This window comes from Pan paniscus, chromosome 5, assembly GCF_029289425.2.
Source record: "Pan paniscus chromosome 5, NHGRI_mPanPan1-v2.0_pri, whole genome shotgun sequence".
NCBI lineage: Eukaryota > Metazoa > Chordata > Mammalia > Primates > Hominidae > Pan > Pan paniscus.
Window position 1 is genome coordinate 188,165,270 of NC_073254.2, and position 22,489 is coordinate 188,187,758.

The following is a 22,489-nucleotide window of genomic DNA, read 5'->3' on the forward strand; positions in this document are numbered from 1 at the left end:
GCCTCGTGTAAAAGGGTATGTTTGATTGTAAAACTACACGAGTCACATTGTGAGGACCTGGGAGCTGCGGGAGGCCTGCGCATGTGCGGGCGGGACCTTCTGTGTGGACAGGGCTCAGCGCTGCCTCTGCGCATGTGCAGGCGGGACCTGTGTGGACAGGGCTCAGCGCTGCCTCTGCGCATGTGCGGGCGGGACCTTCTGTGTGGACAGGGCTCAGCGCTGCCTCTGGGCATGTGCGGGCGGGACCTTCTGTGTGGACAGGGCTCAGCGCTGCCTCTGGGCATGTGCGGGCGGGACCTTCTGTGTGGACAGGGCTCAGCGCTGCCTCTGGGCATGTGCGGGCGGGACCTTCTGTGTGGACAGGGCTCAGCGCTGCCTCTGGGCATGTGCGGGCGGGACCTTCTGTGTGGACAGGGCTCAGCGCTGCCTCTGCGCATGTGCGGGCGGGACCTTCTGTGTGGACAGGGCTCAGCGCTGCCTCTGGGCATGTGCGGGCGGGACCTTCTGTGTGGACAGGGCTCAGCGCTGCCTCTGCGCCGTCTCCTGCCTCTGCCTATTTCCAGTGGACCTTTTAATGGCCTGTGAGCAGGGGGATGGGACAGGGCAGGGATAGAGAATTTTTAGAGCTTTTATGGGGGGAGAAAAGGATGGGAGGTTGTTGGTTGAAGGATGCAAAGTTTCAGATAGACAAAAGGAATAGGTTTTCAGATCCATGTGCTGCACAGCAGGGTGACTGTAGTCCATGTATTGTAAAAATAAGGACGTTCATGAAGGAAGGAGTGTGTCTTAGGGTTGTAGAAACTTGTGGAGACCTTTTTGATAGAACGAGATGTTTGTGGATTAGAACTATAGTATTCACTTTTACTATATTTTAGTGCTTGAAAGGGGACTTTAATGTTTGGGGATACAAAAACTTAGGAAGCCTGAGTATTATTACAGATTCCTTTTTCTTCTCAAGGCTTGTGTTTCTGTTGCTGTCAGTGGAAATAATGGTACTGCCCTACAGTGGTCTGTCATACGGACCAGCAAGCACTTAATCATTTTCTGGTGTGCGCCGTTGGACACAATTTCCTCTATCCTTTATTGAGTGGAAAACTGATTTCAAAGATTTAGTTATATTTAGTAAACATTAAGCAAAATTTAATTCGAGTGACTTGGAGGAGGGAAAGGATGTACAAGAAGTGATAGTTTTGTTATTTCCAGTATTTCATCCAGTTTATTCCAAAAATCACATAACCTCAAAAGGGACACACTGGACTTGAGATTCCAAAAATCACATAACCTCAAAAGGGACACACTGGACTTGAGATTGGGAATTGAAGCCGGTTTCTTGTTTAATTCAGCAGATGTTTATGGGAGCCTGCGGGTGCCTCCTGCCTCGGTGACGGGTCTCACAGCGCTTACCTGCTGTCCTGAAACAGCGTGGCTCTGCACCCAGGGAGCATCACTCCAGGAAGCACATGTTCCATTTACATATGCAGATACATCGTAACTGTTAACAGTAAAGAAGTGCAGGGGACACCTGGAGGTCTAATGAAGTTCCTGGGAGATGGTAGGCTGTTTTGAGAAAGTGATGCTCTTGAGAAGCCTTGCAGATGGAAGGAGAAGCCTGAGGCAGGTAAGCTGGAACCTCAGGAAGATCAGGGGAGCCCAGAGCCAGAGCCCCAGAACAGGAGGGTGCAGGCAGGGGCTGGAGAGAGCCAGGGGCCACCTGGCACTACCCGGTGGTAAAAGAGTGTATTTTCTAAGACCGTGGCAGGAAATGTGACTTGTTTTCTTCACGCAGTGCAAAGCCTCTGCAGGGTTTCGAGGAGGGGCTGGGGCCACCCAGGTGATGTCAGTGGCTGTCGCTCTGGTTGCCGGGATGGGAGGGGAAGGAATGGAAGCCCGGAGCAGGCTTCTGCAGGAGTTGGAGGCTTTGAGGAACCAGATGGTGGTGTGGCCACCCAGATAGGAGAGCATGGAGGCATGGGCTGGGGTGGGCACAGGTAAGCTCTAGAGTTGTTTGCATAGCTACAGAGATGCCAAAGAACAGATTAGAAAAGAGGACAAAACTCAGCTTGGCTTTCAAACAAATTGGTAACCATGGCTTTCAGTTTGAAAACTACTTTCACATGTCTTCAGTGGGTTAGATCTTATTTTTCTCTGCTCTTCTAAATCTTACGTTTTATTCTTTTATAGAGACTACAGGCTTAAATGAATGTTAAATTGGAGACAGTGGTTCCAACTTCAACTTGGAACTTTTAAAAATGATTATAAGATATTAAGTAATCTCAGCCCAAAGAGAGACCTGGGAAACCATAGGGTCAATTGTATGGCTTTAAAAATGTTCCACCTTCCTCCCGTCAATCTTTTTTGTATGAGAATAGATCCCAAAATATGAAAACAGCCTAGCTCAGTTGAGCAAAATACGTACCATGTTCTGAACAGGCGAAGCATAGCTAGGGAGTCTCGGGACTTTGGGTTTGTCTGATTTCTGTAACTGCCATTACCTAAATATTGGAAAATTGCTGACATCGATGCAGAGACTGTCCAGAGCCCTCTAAGTCTTTGTGGACAACGAGTGACTTATTTAATGAAGCAGCCTCTCCTTCCTGTGATGTGAGATGTTTATTTCTCTTTCCAGTTTTTTAATTATACGTCACCCATTGCAGACTAGGCACCCATAAATATTTGTTGGGTAAATTCTTCTCAATCTGAAGTCTAGTATGTATCTTTGGGGTTGTGTGACTTTTTGGAATAAACTGCATGAAATCGTGGAATTAAAAATTCACTTTTTGCATATACTTTCCCTCCTGCAAGTCATCCACTTACATCTTGCTTAGTGTTACTAAATATAACTTTCTGAAATTAGCTTTCCATGCAAGAAAACATAGAGGAATGCTATCTTCAGTACAGTAGACGGATTGCTCACAGACAGCTGGAGGCTGCAGTCTATAAATGATTTGATCAGATCTCTCTCAAGAATTCTTGTAGCAAGACAAGAAAAGGGATTGGTGGAATACAAACAAAAATAGGAAATGAAGGAAGAGGAGAGTGCAAAGGTGAGTACCACACAGGCCGACTGCATTGTGAGGGCGTGCTGCGCGGGGAGGCTCGGTACCACATACCAGTTGCATGTATTCAGAAGAGCAAGACGCAAGCACCTTCCAGAGGGAATTTGTCTCAGCCTCATATTCTAAGAGGAGTTTCTCAGGCAGCACTGGACATGGGCCGCCCTGAATATTCTTTGCTCCTGAGGACACCATTTACGGGGCTGACTTGTGTACATACACGGGGCCTCTGGCTGTCTCAGGTGGAACAGATTTGTCACACCTCTTGGCAGGGTTTCCAATGACACGGGCAGAGCCAGAGTCATTAAATTGGTAAAGCAGGTTGTATTCCAGAACTTTGTAATAGGGGGAAGAAAACACCGCAGTTTGGAGCTGGACTCAACTCTGCATACAGCAAGGCTGGAGGGCACTCGGGCTAAACTGACCCATGGGGAGTCTTCCTAAAGTCAGGCCTGGGGAACCCAGCATCACCTGGGGATTGGTGGGGGACGCAGAACTGATCAGATGTCGGACGGAGGCGTGGGGGATTCTCACGGCGATGCAGACTTAAGGCTGAGTTGAAAAAGGGCGTGGAGAAGCCCAGGGTCTGGTCAGGGAGGGCGTCCTTGGCACTGGGGCCATGAGAAGCTGGTGTCCATGTTCCTAACCAACGATGCCACACGGTCGCCGCGATCACGTCGCACACCGTGTCCTGTCACCTCTGCCAGGCGTGAGCTGGCCTTTTCGCCACAGTTCTCTTGGCCTATGTGCATGCCTAGCCAACAGCTGCTACGTAAATAAGCTTGGAAACAAAGTCAGTGATACGGACCTGATGTATTACAAACACGCTGCAGCAGGAGACGAGGCCTCCGTCCAGCACTGCCACCGACTCTCCTGGAACCTTTGGCCACATTCTGTGACACGGGACAGGCCCGGAGCATATCAGTCCCCTCAAGACCTGACACCAGCCCCTCCAGAGACCATCCGTTTTCTAGGAGTCACATGAAAAAAGTAGAAAGAGGTGTAATAAATTGTGATATATTTTATTTTGCCTAATATATCCCAACAGCATCATTTCAACATGCAATCTATACATAAAATGCATTCAGATTCTCTACATTCTTTTTCATGCAGCGCCTTCAAAATCCAGGCCGTCTCTTACCCACAGCATTTCCGCAACTGCTGCGTGCTAGTGCTGGACCGTGAGTGACCAGAGAAACCACTGCATTAAAATATGGGGGTCACTCCCCCTGCAGTGTGTGTGTGGGGAGCAGGAGGCAGTGGAGATAATTCCCCCTGCAGTGTGTGTGGGGAGGAGGTGGAGGCAGTGGGGGTCATTCCCCCTGCAGTGTGGGGGGAGGAGGAGACAGTGGGGGTCATTCCCCCTGCAGTGTGTGGGAGGAGGAGGCAGTGCGGGTCATTCCCCCTGCAGTGTGTGGGGAGGAGGAGGAGGCAGTGGGGGTCATTCCCCCTGCAGTGTGTGGGAGGAGGAGACAGTGGGGGACATTCCCCCTGCAGTGTGTGGGAGGAGGAGGCAGTGGGGGACATTCCCCCTGCAGTGTGTGGGAAGGAGGAGGAGGCAGTGGGGGTCATTCCCCCTGCAGTGTGTGGGGAGGAGGAGGAGGCAGTGGGGGTCATTCCCCCTGCAGTGTGGGGGGAGGAGGAGGAGACAGTGGGGGTCATTCCCCCTGTAGTGTGTGGGGAGGAGGAGGAGACAGTGGGGGTCATTCCCCCTGCAGTGTGTGGGGAGGAGGAGGAGGCAGTGGGGGTCATTCCCCCTGCAGTGTGTGGGGAGGAGGAGGAGGCAGTGGGGGTCACTCCCCCTGCAGTGTGTGGGGAGGAGGAGGAGGAGGAGGCAGTGGGGGTCATTCCCCCTGCAGTGTGTGGGGAGGAGGAGGAGACAGTGGGGGTCATTCCCCCTGCAGTGTGTGGGGAGGAGGAGGAGGAGGAGGCAGTGGGGGTCATTCCCCCTGCAGTGTGTGGGGAGGAGGAGACAGTGGGGGTCATTCCCCCTGCAGTGTGTGTGGGGAGGAGGAGGAGGCAGTGGGGGTCATTCCCCCTGCAGTGTGGGGGGAGAAGGAGACAGTGGGGGTCATTCCCCCTGCAGTGTGTGGGAGGAGGAGGCAGTGGGGGTCATTCCCCCTGCAGTGTGTGGGAGGAGGAGGCAGTGGGGGTCATTCCCCCTGCAGTGTGTGGGAGGAGGAGGCAGTGGGGGTCATTCCCCCTGCAGTGTGTGGGAGGAGGAGACAGTGGGGGTCATTCCCCATGCAGTGTGTGAGAAGAGGAGGAGGCAGTGGGGGTCATTCCCCCTGCGGTGTGTGGGAGGAGGAGGAGACAGTGCGGGACATTCCCCCTGCAGTGTGTAGGGAGGAGGAGGAGGCAGTGGGGGTCATTCCCCCTGCAGTGTGGGGGGAGGAGGAGACAGTGGGGGTCATTCCCCCTGCAGTGTGTGGGAAGAGGAGGAGGCAGTGGGGGTCATTCCCCCTGCATTGTGGGGGGAGGAGGAGGAGGCAGTGGGGGTCATTCCCCCTGCAGTGTGTGTGGGGAGGAGGAGGAGGCAGTGGGGGTCGTTCCCCCTGCAGTGTGTGGGAGGAGGAGGAGACAGTGGGGGACATTCCCCCTGCAGTGTGGGGGGAGGAGAAGACAGTGAGGGTCATTCCCCCTGCAGTGTGTGGGAGGAGGAGGAGACAGTGGGGGTCATTCCCCCTGCAGTGTGTGGAGGAGGAGGAGACAGTGGGGGACATTCCCCCTGCAGTGTGTGCGAGGAGGAGGAGACAGTGGGGGACATTCCCCCTGCAGTGTGGGGGTAGAAGGAGACAGTGGGGGTCATTCCCCCTGCAGTGTGTGGGAGGAGGAGGAGACAGTGGGGGACATTCCCCCTGCAGTGTGTGGGAGGAGGAGGAGACAGTGGGGGACATTCCCCCTGCAGTGTGTGGGGAGGAGGAGAGAGTGGGGGACATTCCCCCTGCAGTGTGTGGGGAGGAGGAGAGAGTGGGGGTCATTCCCCCTGCAGTGTGTGGGGAGGAGGAGACAGTGGGGGTCATTCCCCCTGCAGTGTGGGGGGAGGAAGGGACAGTGGGGGTCATTCCCCCTGTAGTGTGTGGGAGGAGGAGACAGTGGGGGTCACTCCCCCTGCAGTGTGTGGGAAGGAGGAGGCAGTGGGGGTCATTCCCCCTGCAGTGTGTGGGGAGGAGGAGGCAGTGGGGGGTCAATCCCCCTGCAGTGTGTGGGCGGAGGAGACAGTGGGGTCATTCCCCCTGCAGTGTGTGGGAGGAGGAGGAGGCAGTGGGGGTCATTCCCCCTGCAGTGTGTGGGGAGGAGGAGGAGGCAGTGGGGGTCACTCCCCCTGCAGTGTGTGGGGAGGAGGAGGAGGAGGAGGCAGTGGGGGTCATTCCCCCTGCAGTGTGTGGGAGGAGGAGGAGACAGTGGGGGACATTCCCCCTGCAGTGTGGGGGGAGGAGAAGACAGTGGGGGTGATTCCCCCTGCAGTGTGTGGGAGGAGGAGGAGACAGTGGGGGTCATTCCCCCTGCAGTGTGGGGGTAGGAGGAGACAGTGGGGGTCATTCCCCCTGCAGTGTGGGGGGAGGAGGAGGCAGTGGGGGTCACTCCCCCTGCAGTGTGTGGGGGAGGAGGAGACAGTGGGGGTCATTCCCCCTGCAGTGTGTGGAGGAGGAGGAGACAGTGGGGGACATTCCCCCTGCAGTGTGGGGGTAGGAGGAGACAGTGGGGCTCATTCCCCCTGCAGTGTGGGGGGAGGAGGAGGCAGTGGGGGACATTCCCCCTGCAGTGTGGGGGGAGGAGAAGACAGTGGGGGTCATTCCCCCTGCAGTGTGTGGGGAGGAGGAGAGAGTGGGGGTCATTCCCCCTGCAGTGTGGGGGTAGGAGAAGACAGTGGGGGTCATTCCCCCTGCAGTGTGTGGGAGGAGGAGGAGGCAGTGGGGGTCATTCCCCCTGCAGTGTGGGGGGAGGAGGAGACAGTGGGGGACATTCCCCCTGCAGTGTGTGGGGAGGAGGAGAGAGTGGGGGTCATTCCCCCTGCAGTGTGTGGGAAGGAGGAGACAGTGGGGGTCATTCCCCCTGCAGTGTGGGGGGAGGAGGGGACAGTGGGGGTCATTCCCCCTGTAGTGTGTGGGAGGAGGAGGAGGCAGTGGGGGTCATTCCCCCTGCAGTGTGTGGGAGGAGGAGACAGTGGGGGTCACTCCCCCTGCAGTGTGTGGGAAGGAGGAGGCAGTGGGGGTCATTCCCCCTGCAGTGTGTGGGGAGGAGGAGGCAGTGGGGGGTCAATCCCCCTGCAGTGTGTGGGGAGGAGGAGGAGGCAGTGGGGGTCATTCCCCCTGCAGTGTGGGGGGAGGAGGAGACAGTGGGGGTCATTCGCCCTGCAGTGTGTGGGGAGGAGGAGACAGTGGGGGTCATTCCCCCTGCAGTGTGTGGGGAGGAGGAGGCAGTGGGCGTCATTCCCCCTGCAGTGTGTGGGAAGAGGAGGAGGCAGTGGGGGTCATTCCCCCTGCAGTGTGGGGGGAGGAGGAGGAGGCAGTGGGGGTCATTCCCCCTGCAGTGTGTGTGGGGAGGAGGAGGAGGCAGTGGGGGTCATTCCTCCTGCTGTGTGTGGGAGGAGGAGGAGACAGTGGGGGACATTCCCCCTGCAGTGTGGGGGGAGGAGAAGACAGTGGGGGTCATTCCCCCTGCAGTGTGTGAGAGGAGGAGGAGGCAGTGGAGGTCATTCCCCCTGTAGTGTGTGGGAGGAGGAGGAGACAGTGGGGGACATTCCCCCTGCAGTGTGGGGGGAGGAGAAGACAGTGGGGGTCATTCCCCCTGCAGTGTGTGGGAGGAGGAGGAGACAGTGGGGGTCATTCCCCCTGCAGTGTGGGGGTAGAAGGAGACAGTGGGGGTCATTCCCCCTGCAGTGTGTGGGAGGAGGAGGAGACAGTGGGGGACATTCCCCCTGCAGTGTGTGGGAGGAGGAGGAGACAGTGGGGGACATTCCCCCTGCAGTGTGTGGGGAGGAGGAGAGAGTGGGGGTCATTCCCCCTGCAGTGTGTGGGGAGGAGGAGGCAGTGGGGGTCATTCCCCCTGCAGTGTGTGGGAGGAGGAGACAGTGGGGGTCACTCCCCCTGCAGTGTGTGGGAAGGAGGAGGCAGTGGGGGTCATTCCCCCTGCAGTGTGTGGGGAGGAGGAGGCAGTGGGGGGTCAATCCCCCTGCAGTGTGTGGGAGGAGGAGACAGTGGGGGTCATTCCCCCTGCAGTGTGTGGGAGGAGGAGGAGACAGTGGGGGACATTCCCCCTGCAGTGTGTGGGAGGAGGAGGAGGCAGTGGGGGTCATTCCCCCTGCAGTGTGTGGGAGGAGGAGGAGACAGTGCGGGACATTCCCCCTGCAGTGTGTGGGAGGAGGAGGAGGCAGTGGGGGTCATTCCCCCTGCAGTGTGTGGGAAGAGGAGGAGACAGTGGGGGTCATTCCCCCTGCAGTGTGGGGGGAGGAGGAGGCAGTGGGAGTCATTCCCCCTGCAGTGTGGGGGGAGGAGGAGGCAGTGGGGGTCATTCCCCCTGCACTGTGCGGGGAGGAGGAGGCAGGACTGTGCTCGCCCCTCCTCTTCCTGCTCCTGGGACTCAGCGCTGCGCCTCTGGGAAGGGCCGGCCCAGGAGCTCCGCAAGTTGCGGGAGAACCTGGCGGGCCCGTGGTCCAGCGAGGCCTGGGATTCAGAAGGGATGAAACGTTCCTCTACGCTTGAACACCGGCCCCCTGCCCCTGGGTCTTCCTGCTATTTCTTCCTGCCCCTCGCTCCCGCCTTGAGCCACCGCCTCGTGCTCCCCAACGCCCGCTCCTGTGCTGGTCACTGGGGGCAGTGAGAGGAGGCCAGAAGCAGAGGCGATGCCGGCGGGGAGCGGGCGGTGGGGGGGCTTCTGGGAGCGACGGACCCGGCAGCTGCAGAGCCAAGTGCGGCTGAGTGGGGGGAGGGAGGAGGGACCCCCCTCAGAGGCTCCACGCGGAGGCCTGGGAGAATCGGGTGGGCTTGAGGCTTTCACTGGATGGTAGCCAGCTTTGGACGCAAACGTCCCACGTGATCTGTCCCCTCCCGTCTAGGCTTCCAGGACCTAGGGGTGGTGGACCTGCTCTGTCCTCCCACCACTGACCTCCACCTGAGGCCCTGGACTTCCCTGTGATCTCCTCTCCCCTCCCACCAGGGACCTCCTACCCCCTTCCCCCTCCCCCCTCCCACACCGGAGCCTTCTCTCCCCTCCCATCCGGGGCCTGCTGTCCCCTCCCACCCGGGACCTCTTCTCCCCTCCCATCCGGGGCCTGCTGTCCCCTCCCACCCGGGACCTCTTCTCCCCTCCCACCTGGGGCCTCCGCGGCTTTTAAAACTGTCTGCTGGGTGCTGTGCACGTGCTGGGAGCACAGTAGTGAAGCCGGGACAGATAAAGTTCTAGTCACTGCCCTCTTGGAGTATACAGTTGAATCCGGGAAGTAGATCAATGAAATAAACACAGAATGGTTGTAAAATACAGAACGCTGGGAAGTGGAGGTGCGTGCTCTTACACGTGTTTATAATTCAGCCGTCGCCTAATCTGAGAAATCAAGGATTTCTGCATCGTGCGCGTGCCCGCTGAGCTGAGCTCTGCTGGGATGGGGAGTCCTCCGGCTGGAGGCTGAGGGCAGGAGCTCTCGGTGAGAGGCTGCGGCCAGCAGTGCTGTGAGCTGGGCAGGGGTCAGCGCAGGAAGCAGCTACTGCTTGAGGCTGACAGCTCAGCAAGGGGCCGAGCTCCCCCGGGTCAGGCGGGACCAGTAAGGGATCATCCTTCTTTTGAGGGCACGGAGCCACCGTCGGAGGGATCGTGAGAAGTGTGGGAAGATGAGATTAAATTCCTATTCTGAAAATGTCACACTGTGGAGGGCAGTGGTTCAAGTGCAGTAATGGCCATGGAGGGAGAACACCGCCCGGGGACACCCGGGGTGGCCGGAGCCCCGGAAACCTGAGCAAAACGCGCAAAATGGGGACAACCACCCAGGTTTTAATGGAAATTGTGCGAACAGCTGTCAACGAAGAGTCAAACTCTGGAAAACATTTGAAGAGATTTATTCGGAGCCAAATATGAGTGACCACGGCCTGTAACACGGCCCTCAGAAGGTCCTGAGAACGTGTGCCAAGGTGGCCAGGGCACAACTTGGTTTTATACAATTTAGAGAGGCAGGAGACATCAATCAAATACGTTTAAGAAATATATTGGTTCTGCCCAGAAAGGCGGGACAGGTCAAAGGGCAGGGGGAGGGCTTCCAGGCTCTAGGTAAATGTAAACATTTTCTGGTTGACAATTGGTTGAGTTTCTCTGAAGACCTGGGGTCAGTAGAAAGGAAATGTTCAGGTTAAGATAAAAGACTGTGGAGACCAAGGTTCTTTTGAAGCCTCATAGTGGCTGCCCTTGGAGACAATAGGTGACAAATGTTTCCTATTTAGATCTTTAAAAGGTGCTAGACTCTAGTTCATTTCTTCAGGATCGGGAGGGCCTGGAAGAAAGATCTAGCCATGTTAACAGAGATTCTTTACAGATGTACACGTCCCCCAACAACGGACAGCTCTGCAGGACCATTTCAAAATATGGCAAAGAAACATGCTTTTGGGGTAAAATATTTTGACTTTCTTCCTTGTCTCGTAATGTTATGCGCGAGTCAGGTTTGGAAAGCAAGTCACAATATATAGGGTTAAATAAAACCCATCTGATAAGAATTTATGATTTGTAGGGCATGACTCCCCAGACCCCTTAGATAGGAATTTGAGTAAGAGTTAAAAAAAAATCAGAGCATAGTCCTCACAGCATACATCAGATGACAAATATTTATTCAAGAAAGCCTGCTGAAACTCCGTAAGAATAATGATCATCTGTGGCTCCCTCCTTCCCCCACCCCAGCTCATCTCGACAGAAGCCCCACTCTTGGTGGTTGTGGCCAAGGAGACAGGGCTCGCTCTCCCCTCAGCTCCCGCCCAAGGGTCCCCTTATCTCACCAGGAGGGACAGATGCCAGCATTTCTCACCCCAGCACCCAGTTGAAGAGGCTAAATTCCTGGTGAGCATGATGGACAGCCCCCTTCCTCCAGCCAGTCCCTACTCATCGGATGGGGCTCTAGCCCAAGAACAGCAGGCTAAGAAGGCTGGGATCCAATTGCTGTGCCCAGCTCCACTGTAGGACACAGTTCTGTAAAAAGAGGCAAACTGAAAAGACCAGAGAGCAGGGCAGTCCACAGGGAAGAAAAGGTTGCTCTGAAGCTCTTCCCAAAGGAACTGGCTTTATTGGAAACAGCGTGGAACCATTCAAGCCTGAAGGCACGCTCTGAAATGATTGTTCCTCTTAATTAGGAGCAATGAATTGGTCTGTGAGGGCTGCCAGAACAAAGCACCACAGACTGGGGGCTTAAACAACAGAAATTTCTCCCTCACAGTTCTGAGGCGGAAGCATCTGAGCTCAAGGCATTGGCAGGTTTGGTTGCCTCAGAGGCCTCTCTCCTTGGCCTGTGAATGGCCACCTTCTCACTGTGTCCTCACGTGGTCCTTTTTCATCCCTTGTGTCTCTGTGTCCAGATTTCCTCCTCTTGTAAGGACACCAGTCACATTGGAATACGGCCCACCCCCATGGACTCATTTTAACTTAATCACCTCTTTAAAGGGCCTATCTTCAAATAGAATCATGTTCTAACACGCTGGGGGTTAGGACTTCAACATACGGATTTGAGGGTAGAGACAAAACTCAGCACATCATCAACAAACTAATTCATAGCCCTGCTAGGTTGCTAGAGAGAACCAAGGTGACACTAAGAAGAGCCCTTGGCTGGGCACGGTGGCTCACGTCTGTAATCCCAGCACTTTGGGAGGCCAAGGTGGGTGGATCATGAGGTCAAGAGATCGAGACCATCCTGGCCAATATGGTGAAACCCCGTCTCTATTAAAAATACAAAAATCAGTTGGGCGTGGTGGCACACACCTGTAGTCCCAGCTACTCGGGAGGCCGAGGCAGGAGAACCACTTGAACCCGGGAGGCAGAGGTTGCAGTGAGCTGAGATCGCGCCATTGCACTCCAGCCTGGTGACAGAGCAAGACTCAGTCTCAAAAAAAAAAAAAAAAAAGCCCTCCTGGAGCTAAAACAAACCTCAGAGACTGGCCTTAAAAAATGTTCACTGCTCCAGTTTAATTGGACCAGACATTGAAGAAATGTATGCCCAGGTCATTACTGAAAATCATAGAGCAATCAGTTAGTAATTAATGGAGCTTAACAGGTAGATGTGATACCGCATGAGGTAGATAGCTTAACAGAGGGATCAAGGAAAGAGATAGCCAGTGTCCCCACCAAAACCACCACAACCCAGGCTGGCTGCGTGCATGCCCAAGGCTGAGTCCTCCAAGGAACTACCCCAGAGGCTTCACACTGCAGGGGAAATAAGCTTCACTGAAATAGTCTAGCCAAGTGACTCAACAAATAAGCAAAACAACAAAACCAAGCTACAGAGAGGGAAGAGAGGAATCAGCATGTAGTTTGTATACTGTTACCTAAAACATCCAATTTTCAACAAAAATGTAGACATGCAAAGACATTCAAAGAAACAGGAAAATGAGACATGAGGAAAACACAGGAAACAAAAGCTGCCTTGTGAGGGCCTAGATTTTTTTTTTAATTTGACTCTGACTAGCAGGAGGGCCTAGATGTTGAGTAGACAGAGACTTCAAAGCAGCCATTACAGCCATGTTCAAAAAACTAAACAACACTGTGCTCATAGAAGTGAGGGAAACCATGACAATGTCTCATCAAATAAAAAAAAATACAGAGATTGAAATTATTTTTTAATGATAATCCTGGAGCTGAAAATAACTGAAATGCCAAAAAAAATCTGGCAGGGCTCATGAGTAGATTTGAACTGAAAAGTCAGCAAACTTTAAGATAGATTGGTAGAAATTATGTTATCTTAAAAACGGAGATAAAAATAGATTGAAAAAAAGGAATAGAACCTCAGAGAAATATGTGAACCCTTTAAGCCCCCAGCATATGCATAATGAAAGCAAAAGGAGAGAAGAGAGACAAAGGGGCAGAAAAACATTCAGAGAAATAATTGCTGAAAACTTCCCAAATTTGCTTAAAAATGTGAATCTCTCAAAGAAGTTCAATGAATCCCAAAAGTAGGATAAATACAAAGAGATTCACACTCACACATGTCATAGTACAAATGTTTGAAGCCAACATGAAAATCTTGAAAGCAGAAAGTGTGAACGAGTTGCCTTATGCAAGAGAACCCAAAAGGACTGATGGCTGTCTTCTCCTCAGCAATGATGGAAGTCAGAGGGCAGTTGATATGGTTTGGCTGTTTCCCCACCCAAATCTCATCTTGGATTCCCACTGTCGCGGGAGGGACCCGGTGGGAGGTAATTGAATCATGGGAGCAGATATCTTTCCCATGCTGTTCTCGTGATAGTGAATGAGTCTCACGAGATCTGACGGTTTTAAAAGGAGGAGTTTCCCTGCACAAGCTCCTTCTGTCTCTCTCTGTCACCATGTGAGGTGTGACTTTCCCCTTCTGCCATGGTTGTGAGGCCTCCCCAGCCACGTGGAACTGTAAGTCCAGTAAACCTCCTTCTTTGGTAATTTGCCCAGTCTTGGGTTTGTCTATATTAGCAGCATGAAAATGGATTCATACGGCAGTGGAGTGACATGTTCAAAGTGCTGAAAGAAAAAAAAGCTGTCAATCAAGAGTCTTACATCTGGCAAAACTGTCTTTCAAAAATTAAAGCAAAATAAAAGCATTCTTCAAAAAAAAAATCAGAGAGAATTTCTTGTGAAAAGGAAATCCCTCAGGCTGAAAGCAAGTGAAACCACAAGGAAACTCAAATCCACAAAGAGCATCAGTAAAGGTAATTATGTAATTATAAAAGACAGTAGACATGTATATTTCTTCATTTTCGTTCTCTTAACTGATTTAAAGAACAGTTGTATAAGACAGAGTGTGTATAATTGTACTGTTGGCCCTGTAACATGTAGAAATGTAATGTATTTGACAAAAATAACACAAAGGATGTGATGAAGGCAAAGTTTTACTGGAGTCAGGAAAGGACGCCAGTGACTTGAATCCACAGGACCAAATGAAGAGAAACAAACATGGTGAATAAAAAGAGAAATAGAACTTGCATATAAATAAATATGTATCCTCCTTCCTTTTCTCACCTCCTTTAATGAACATGAAATTATGTAAAGTCATAATTATAACAATGTATTATATTTATAACATATATACATATAATGTGTATAACTATAATAATATAAAAGGAGGGAAGAATACACCTAACAACAGGGCTCCTGAACTAGTGAGACAAAAACCAACAGAATGGAAGAGAAATAGGCAATTCAAAAACAAGGATGGCAGACTTCAATACTCTACCTTCAATTATGGGTAGACCAACTAGATAGAAAATCAGCAAGTAAGCAGAAGACTCAAAGAATGCGATAAACTGAACAGACCTAACAGACATCTGTAGAACACGCTACCTAACAACAGAATTGAAAATTCTTCTCAAATGCGCATTGAACACGCTCCAGGATAAACATGCTAAGTCATAGAACAAGCCTGAATCATATATGATTTATATCCTTTAAATGTATTCAGGCTTGTTCTGTGACCTAGCATGTTTATCCTGGAGCGTGTTCAGAATAGAGTTAAACTCACTAAACAAATTCAGCAAGGTTGAAGAATATAAGATCAATATACAAAAAGCAAATGTATTTCTATACTGTAGAAATGAACAACTGAAAATGAAATTAAGAAAACAATTCCAGCCAGGCATGGTGGCTCATGCCTGTAATCCTAGCATTCTGGGAGGCTGAGACAGGAGGGTTGCTTGAGGCCAAGAGTTCAAGACCAATCTGGCCAGCATATCAAGACCCTGTTTCTATTTAAAAAAAAAAAAAAAAAAAGGCTGGGCACGGTGGCTCACGCCTGTAATCCCAGCACTTTGGGAGGCCGAGGCGGGTGGATCACCTGAGGTCAGGAGTTCAAGACCAGCCTGGCCAACATGGCAAAACCCCATCTCTACTAAAAATACAAAAAAATTAGCTGGGCGTGGTGGTGGGTGCCTGTAATCCCAGCTACTTGGGAGGCTGAGGCAGGAGAATCGCTTGAACCTGGGAGGTGGAGGTTGCAGTGAGCCAAGATTAGGCCATTGCACTCCAACCCAGGCAACAGAGTGAGACTCTATCCAAAAAAAAAAGAAAAAGAAAAAGAAAGAGAAAACAGTTTCACTTACAATAGCATCAAAAATATCAAAACATTTCAGAATACCTTTAACCAAAGAAGTACAAGGTATAAGACTTAACAAGACTTTTACACTGAAAATGATGTTCACCATTATTAGCCACCAGGGAAAGACAAATAAAACTGCAGTGTGACACCACTGCTTGCCACAAAGAGGACTATAATAAAAAAGAGAGATAATAACAGGTGTTTGAGAGTAGGTGGAGCAATCGGGATCCTCATGCAGTTGTGTGGGAAAGTAAAACTAATGCTGCTGTTACTGGATGGGACGTCTTGACTGTGAGTTGTTCAAGTTCTTAGTGCGTTGAACAAAGAATTGAACAAAATTGAACAAAGAATTGAACAAAATGTACAAACAAAGCAACAAAAGAAAGAAGCAACAAAAGAAAAAAGCAACAAAAGAAAACAGCAACAAAAGCACAGATGTATAGAAAGTGCAGATTTACTGAGGCGAAAGTGCACTCCACAGAGTGGGAGCAGGCTCAAGCAAGCGGCTCAAGATCCCCAGCTACAATGTTCTTTAGGGCTTTTCTTAAGCGAAAAGAATTTGGTAACACCCCTGGGTGCCCTTTAGAGGCCTGTGACCAATCAGAGGCTGAAGCAGAGATGTGGCCCATGGTCAGTCCGAGGCTGACGTGCAACTTGTCTGTCTTGTTATCACTGGAGGGAGGCTTGGCCTGTGTGCTGCCCAGTCCTGCCTGGAAGTAGCTGCACCTGCTGTTCTTCTGCTTATGCCTTCACCCTTGGTTACCCTAATTCCCTATCCTCCTGCCTCATAGCTGCTTTGGAAGACAGTCTAGCAGTTCCTCAAAATGCTAGGTATATGCACCCGAGAGAACTGAAAACACTTCCCCACAAAGCTTGTACGGGAACGTCCTGGCAGCATGACTCTTGATAACCAAAGAGAAAACCTCAACGTCCGTCAGCTGATGAATGAATAAACAAAATGTTGTACATCCATACAATGAAATACTATTTGGCAATAAAAAGGAATGAAATTCTGATATTGCTACACATGGCTGAGCCCTGAAAACATGCAGAGTGGAAGCCAGACACGAAGGACCACGTGTTGTGTGATTCTATTTACATGAAATGTCCAGAATCGGCAAATAGAGACAGAAAATAGATCAGTGGTTTCCTGGCACTGGGGTAGGAAGTAGTTAGGAGTAATGTCTAAGGGTTTCTTCTGAGGAAGATGAACATATTCTGAACCTTTCTGGTGAGTTGCACTAGAAGGACACTAAAGCTTGCTGAACTGTGCACTTGAGATGAGTAAATTGTCTGGCGTGTGATTTGTACCTCAGTCAGGATATGGAAACGTTTTCAATTAATTCCAGAAAGAAGAAGCTGGCAGAGAGTGGTGGTGTCCACTCCTGCAGTTGTCCATGAAGAGAGGGTGCCCTTTTGGAATTAAGTGGATTGGAGAGGAAATATTCCAGAGATTTCTTTTTAAGAGCTTAAATGGACTGCATATAGCAATGGATAGCGTAGATCAGGGGTCCCCAGCCTCCATGCCATGGACTGGTACTGGTCCATGTCCTGTTAGGAACAGGGTGCACAGCAGGAGGTGAGCAGGGGCCAGTGAGCATTCCCTCCTGAGCTCCGCTTCCTACCACATCAGCAGCGACATTAGTCTCAGAGGAGTGCGGACCCTCTTGTGAACCGCACATGCGGCCATCTAGGTTGCGTGCTCCTTATGAGAATCTAATGCCTGATGACCTCAGGTGGAAGAGTTTCATCCCAAAACCACCCCACCCCCAGCCTGTGGACAAACTGTCTTCCACGAAACCAGCCCCTGGTGGCAAAAAGGTTGGGGACCTCTGGTGTAGATGACTCCCAAGGCCTCAGGTCACGTCACCAGTCCCAAAGAGTTTGGAGTTACAAGTAAGATTGTCCTAAACTCATCACAGCTGGTTGTGGGCGTGTCAGCAGGCGTGGGGGAGGAGGAGTCCCCGGCAGAGGACTGAACCCGCAGTAGGAGGGGCTGCACCTGAACCCCCTTCCTAAGAAACTGGTGGTTGTCTTTGCAGGAAATTCTCTGGTCGCTGGCTCTCTCCGTGTTCACTGTTGATAGGGTGATATGTCACTGCCCTACGTCAGACCCTCCAGTGCCCTCCCGTCTATGTGGGATCAAACCCGGGCTTGCACCTGGCTTGCACACACCCTGGCCGTGCCCCGGCCTCCTTCCCACCCCAGCCTCCCTCACTCACTCGCTGACCTCGCAGGCCTCTGCCCCGTCCTCAACACGCCACGCTCGTTCCCACCTCGGGGACTTCACACCGGCTGCTTCTGTGCCCCAGTGTTTCTGTGGCAGCCCTTAGCCCTCCCAGCCGGCCTCTCTGAGTCCCCTTCTGACAAGGAGTGGGAGGGTCCAAGCCCCCAGGTTCGGCTGCCACTGCTGGTCAGGGGCCACACTGGAGGCTGGAGAGGTGGTGGATGTGAGCGTGGACGGTGGGAGGGAAGCAGGGCCTGTCGGGGGTGGAGATGGCCTTTCCTCCCTGTCCTGCGGCGGCAGCGTCATCCGAGCCCAGCATCGGTCAGTTCCCATACAGTCAGGCATCGCTTAATGGCGGGGTTGTGTTCTGAGAAATGTGTCCTTGGACGACTTTGTCATTGTGGGAACATCATGGGGTGCGTTTCCACGAACTGGGAAGGTCCCGCCTGCTGCTATCGGGTGCGGCCGTTGCAGCCAGGCCACAGACCTGTGCAGCGCGGGACTGTGCCGCACACCGCGGGTGGCTGTAACACAACAGTGAGGAATTGTGCATCACGACACAGAAAAGCCACAGTAAAAATAAGGCACTACCATCTCAAGGGGCCACTGTGAGGTACGAGGCCTGTCATTGACTAAAGCACAGCCGTGCAGCCTAGGACAGCAGTTCCTTGCCGAGGGCCCGTGTGTTTGTGTCTGGTGTGCGCTGTGTTCCGAGGATGAAAGTGATGGCCGATTAACAGAACTCTCGTGTTGTCGGTGCAACCAGGTGCGTGCTCTGTTGTTCACTGTCCTTTTTGCATCCTTGGTTGTAGGCCAAAGAAGACAAGATAGCAGAACTGGAAACGGAAAACGCTGTCCTTCTTCTGAAATTGGCACAGGTAATATTTTTACATGTCCTGCAGGCTGAGTGGAATCGTATCCAGTGGGGAGTGATTTCGTGCTGAAGTCAGCTTTTAGCCCTTGTGGAAGAAATACATTGGGGGTGACTCCCTGGGACCTTTTCTTTTTGCCATCGAGTGAGGTGACAGGGAATCCTCGGTTGCTGTGCGAAGTGTCTTCTGACACTGTATCAAGGTTGAGCTCCAAATTCCTGTGTGTCTCTGTGCTCACAGGTATTTAATGAGTAACAATTCATCAGGAACTCACGCTTTTTCAAAACAGCTCTCTTGAGGTTTAGTGTACCAGGTGGGTGTACCATGAATTTACCCATGTTAAGTGTACAAGTCAACGTTTAGGAAATGAGTAGTTGTGCAACTGACTTAGTCATTTGTGCTGCTGTAACAAAATACCTGCAACGGAGACATTTATTAAGAACAGGAATTTATCACTCACAGTTCTGGAGGCTGGAAAATCCAAGACCAGGTGCCGCGGGGCCATTGGTGAGGGCCCTTCTTCCTCACCGATGGTGCCATCTCCGGCACTGTCCTCGCCTGGCAGGACAGCGGGGAGCACAGAAGGCCTGCGCCAGTTCCCTCCAGTCTGTCCATGAGGCACAGGTCCGTCCCCAAAGGCCCCACTTCTCAACGCCACCACATCGAGGGTTAAGCTTCCGCGTGAATTTTGGAGGTGGCTCATTCAAACCACAGCAGCCACCATCACCACAAGCCAGGTGCCCGGTGTCTCCATCACCTCGAAGGACCCACAAGCCAGGTGCCCGGCATTTCCATCACCCCGAAGGGCCCCCGCCGGTGTGTTTCCACCCCTTCCCACACCCCGTTGTTCCAGGAAGCCGCTCTTCTGGTAACTCGAGTGATCTGTCATTCTGGGATCAGCCCCAGAACACTTGAACGATGCTACGCATATGATCTGTCTGCCTCACCAAAGAAAAATGTCTCTGAAAGATGACTGCGCTCAGTTTTTCTTGCAGGTTTGTTCTCAGAATTTGAAAGGAAGGGAGCACAAAGGGACAATGCCCTTGGCACACACGGACTCAGGTGGTTCTTTTCTACTGTTTGCTATTGCTACTTGGGTTAGGCTGAGAAGTGGCCGCGGAAAGAAAGCAGGCCTGAGTCCCTGGACACTTCTCATCAGGACGTGAACTGGTTTGCAGATGTGGCTAAATTAAGACTCGGGATGGGAGAGTGTCCTGGGTTATCCTGGTGGGCTCTAAATGCCACCGTGAGTGAGTGTCCTTACAGGAGGGAGGCAGAGGAGTTTCCACACAGAGAGAATGCCACGTGGGGATGGAGGAAGGGAGCATTCCAGATGTGACTGTGTGTACTGGGCAATACAACCGCAGGCCAAGGATTGTAAGCAGAGCCAGAGGCAGGAGGAGCCTTCAGAGGGAGGCCCGGCCACACCTTGGGTTTGGACTTCTGGCCTCCAGAACCATGAGACGAGAAGTTTCTGTTGGAAGCCCCCAGTTTCCCGTAATTTGTAACGGTGGAAATAGGAAACCATTGTGTTCTCATCTTTAAATTATTACCCCTTTAGAATTCTTGGAATCTTCGCAGAATCAGGGCCAAGTGGGCTTCCACTCTTCTTGACTGTCCTTGAATAACCCTGTCGAGTTTCGTTGGAAAAAAAAAATGCAGTTGCACAAAATTTGCATATTAATTAAGGGATATTCATACTACTTCTGAAATGAAGTGAATATTTTCTGCGTTCATTTTTAAGCTCGTTCTTTCCTGGGGCGTTGAGGCCCGGGTGTGAGTGCATTATCATGCCCTTCCTAGGCACTGAAGACACAGGCGGCAACACCAAGGCCCAGAGAGGTGAAAAACGTTCCCACATTCACAATGACAAAAAGCTGTGGGACTGAGCATCAAATCTCGTCACCCAATTCCAGGCCACATCGTTCCCTGGGAGTGCACAGTGTCATTCTACAGTAATGAAAACAGCTGGAAATAGTAACTCCATCCAGCCTGAGGGCCTCACAGCATTTCATGGCTTTATTAGAAGGGTCAAGACTCTTGGTCAACAAGGTCTCAAGGAACCTGAGGTGTCGCTGCTCTACAGTCACACTCCAGTCTCCATCTTTGGCCAGGGACACGGGTCCTTCTGTGGAGGAGGGACCTCAGACCCCTGCCCGTGAGTGCCTGAGCTTGCAGAGGTAACCCCTCGCCATCACATTCCACCAAAGCCTTCTCCAGCGGAACGTGGACGGCCCCCGCTCAGGGTCCCTCAGGATGAGTGGCTCTCCAGGACGTCACAGCCTCTGCGGCACCAGCAGCCAGTCAAGCAGTGGCTGTCGGTGTGGCCGCCGACCCCCAAAGTGAGTCGAGGAGAGGCTGTCGGTGTGGCCGCCGACCCCCAAAGTGAGTCGAGGAGCGGCTATTGGTGCGGCTGCTGACCCCAAAGTGCACGCCCAGGCTTCCCATTTGGGTCTGGTCCAGAGCCTGGTGCTGTCCACCACGCACTGTTGGTGAGGGTGCTGCCCCAGCCCGCCGACTTTTCCAGTATCATGTAGAGGAGCTTCTTAAAGGATCTTTTTTAACACGTAAGATCACTAGGCACACAGTGTGAAATGAAGCCCTGGAGCCCTGGCATCTGCACTGTGAGCCCCTCGTGGTGGTTCCGGTCACTGGAAGGCCGATCTCCACGTGGTGGCCCTGCCTGCTCCCTCCCCGAGGCCAGCATGTTCCACTGCCACGCAGACCGCGGCCTTGGTGTGTGATGTGCTTGGCGTCAAGGGCCCTGCAATGAAACGGCTTTTCCACTGGGACTCCTGGGCCGGGACGCAGGCGGAGCACCATCCACCACATGCACCTTGCAGATCTGGCGGCTGCACAGGCCTCCAGGACCTCCTGGCCCTCCCGGCCTCTCGCCCTCCCCAGAGTGGAGCTTCCTGCCCGTGACTCATGCCGCTGCTTCCCATGTCGCCCCCACCTAAGATAAGTCCCATGTCCTTTGCCCAACAGGTGGTGACTTTATTTCCATCCAACTCCATCCGTCAGCACCCCTAGCGCAATCCAGCCTCCCTGTACCCACGCAGGCCCGCTCCCCCGTCTTTCTGTTGCCCACGGCCAAATCCCCCAAAGCCCAGGGCAGCCCCACGTTCAGCGCAGACCATCCTGGCGCCATGGATTTTCTCGGAATTTCCGTTCCACGCCCGGTGAGTCCCGGAGGCTCTGGAACCGTGGATTTTCTCGGAATTGCCGTTCCACGCCCGGTGAGTCCCGGAGGCTCTGGAACCGTGGATTTTCTCGGAATTGCCATTCCACGCCCGGTGAGTCCCAGGGCTCTGGAACCGTGGATTTTCTCGGAATTGCCGTTCCACGCCCGGTGAGTCCCGGAGGCTCTGGAACCGTGGATTTTCTCGGAACTGCCGTTCCACGCCCGGTGAGTCCCGGAGGCTCTGGAACCGTGGATTTTCTCGGAACTGCCGTTCCACGCCCGGTGAGTCCCCAGGGCTCTGGAACCGTGGATTTTCTCGGAACTGCCGTTCCACGCCCGGTGAGTCCCAGGGCTCTGGAACCGTGGATTTTCTCGGAACTGCCGTTCCACGCCCGGTGAGTCCCGGAGGCTCTGGAACCGTGGATTTTCTCGGAACTGCCATTCCACGCCCGGTGAGTCCCGGAGGCTCTGGAACCGTGGATTTTCTCGGAATTGCCGTTCCACGCCCGGTGAGTCCCAGGGCTCTGGAACCGTGGATTTTCTCGGAACTGCCGTTCCACGCCCGGTGAGTCCCGGAGGCTCTGGAACCGTGGATTTTCTCGGAACTGCCGTTCCACGCCCGGTGAGTCCCGGAGGCTCTGGAACCGTGGATTTTCTCGGAACTGCCGTTCCACGCCCGGTGAGTCCCCGGGGCTCTGGAACCGTGGATTTTCTCGGAATTGCCGTTCCACGCCCGGTGAGTCCCGGAGGCTCTGGAACCGTGGATTTTCTCGGAACTGCCGTTCCACGCCCGGTGAGTCCTGGAGGCGCTGGAACCGTGGATTTTCTCGGAATTGCCATTCCACGCCCGGTGAGTCCCGGGGCTCTGGAACCGTGGATTTTCTCGGAATTGCCGTTCCACGCCCG

At 52.9% G+C, this 22,489-nt stretch overlaps 3 protein-coding genes, 1 long non-coding RNA gene and 3 pseudogenes across 5 annotated transcripts in view; 2 read left to right on the plus strand and 5 right to left on the minus strand.

The window, feature by feature from the left end:
* The first annotated feature begins 393 nt into the window (after positions 1-393).
* LOC134730643 (uncharacterized) lies at positions 394-4,149 on the plus strand. Of its 2 annotated transcripts, none has more exons than XR_010112554.1 (3): positions 394-581; positions 1,344-1,618; positions 2,182-4,149. It is a non-coding gene; the product is annotated as an uncharacterized LOC134730643 (long non-coding RNA). The 2 variants fall into 2 exon arrangements; XR_010112553.1 differs by having other exon boundaries at positions 395-581; positions 2,855-4,149.
* Positions 4,150-4,338: 189 nt separating this feature from the next.
* Positions 4,339-5,039, minus strand: LOC134730641 (uncharacterized; the record flags this gene model as incomplete). Its single annotated transcript, XM_063605550.1, has 2 exons — positions 4,604-5,039; positions 4,339-4,433 (listed from the first exon to the last, which is right to left on the minus strand). Coding segments are annotated over exons 1-2 (531 nt in total), but the record flags the coding sequence as incomplete, so codon positions are not given.
* A 208-nt stretch (positions 5,040-5,247) lies between these two features.
* LOC134730642 (SUMO-interacting motif-containing protein 1-like) lies at positions 5,248-6,367 on the minus strand (the record flags this gene model as incomplete). The annotated part of the gene is made up of 6 exons (XM_063605551.1): positions 5,248-5,273; positions 5,402-5,488; positions 5,535-5,573; positions 5,623-5,708; positions 5,928-6,135; positions 6,304-6,367. Coding segments are annotated over 6 exons (510 nt in total), but the record flags the coding sequence as incomplete, so codon positions are not given.
* Positions 6,368-6,442: 75 nt separating this feature from the next.
* Positions 6,443-6,934, minus strand: LOC134730561 (SUMO-interacting motif-containing protein 1-like; annotated as a pseudogene).
* Positions 6,935-7,208: 274 nt separating this feature from the next.
* Positions 7,209-7,839, minus strand: LOC134730562 (SUMO-interacting motif-containing protein 1-like; annotated as a pseudogene).
* A 24-nt stretch (positions 7,840-7,863) lies between these two features.
* On the minus strand, positions 7,864-8,568 carry LOC134730563 (SUMO-interacting motif-containing protein 1-like; annotated as a pseudogene).
* A 119-nt stretch (positions 8,569-8,687) lies between these two features.
* Positions 8,688-22,489, plus strand: part of KIF25 (kinesin family member 25) — a 75,247-nt gene continuing 61,445 nt past the window's right edge. The window contains 2 exon segments of the mRNA XM_063605552.1: positions 8,688-8,969; positions 18,339-18,405. Of these exon segments, the coding sequence (XP_063461622.1) occupies positions 8,899-8,969; positions 18,339-18,405 (138 nt within the window). The 5' untranslated portion in view covers positions 8,688-8,898.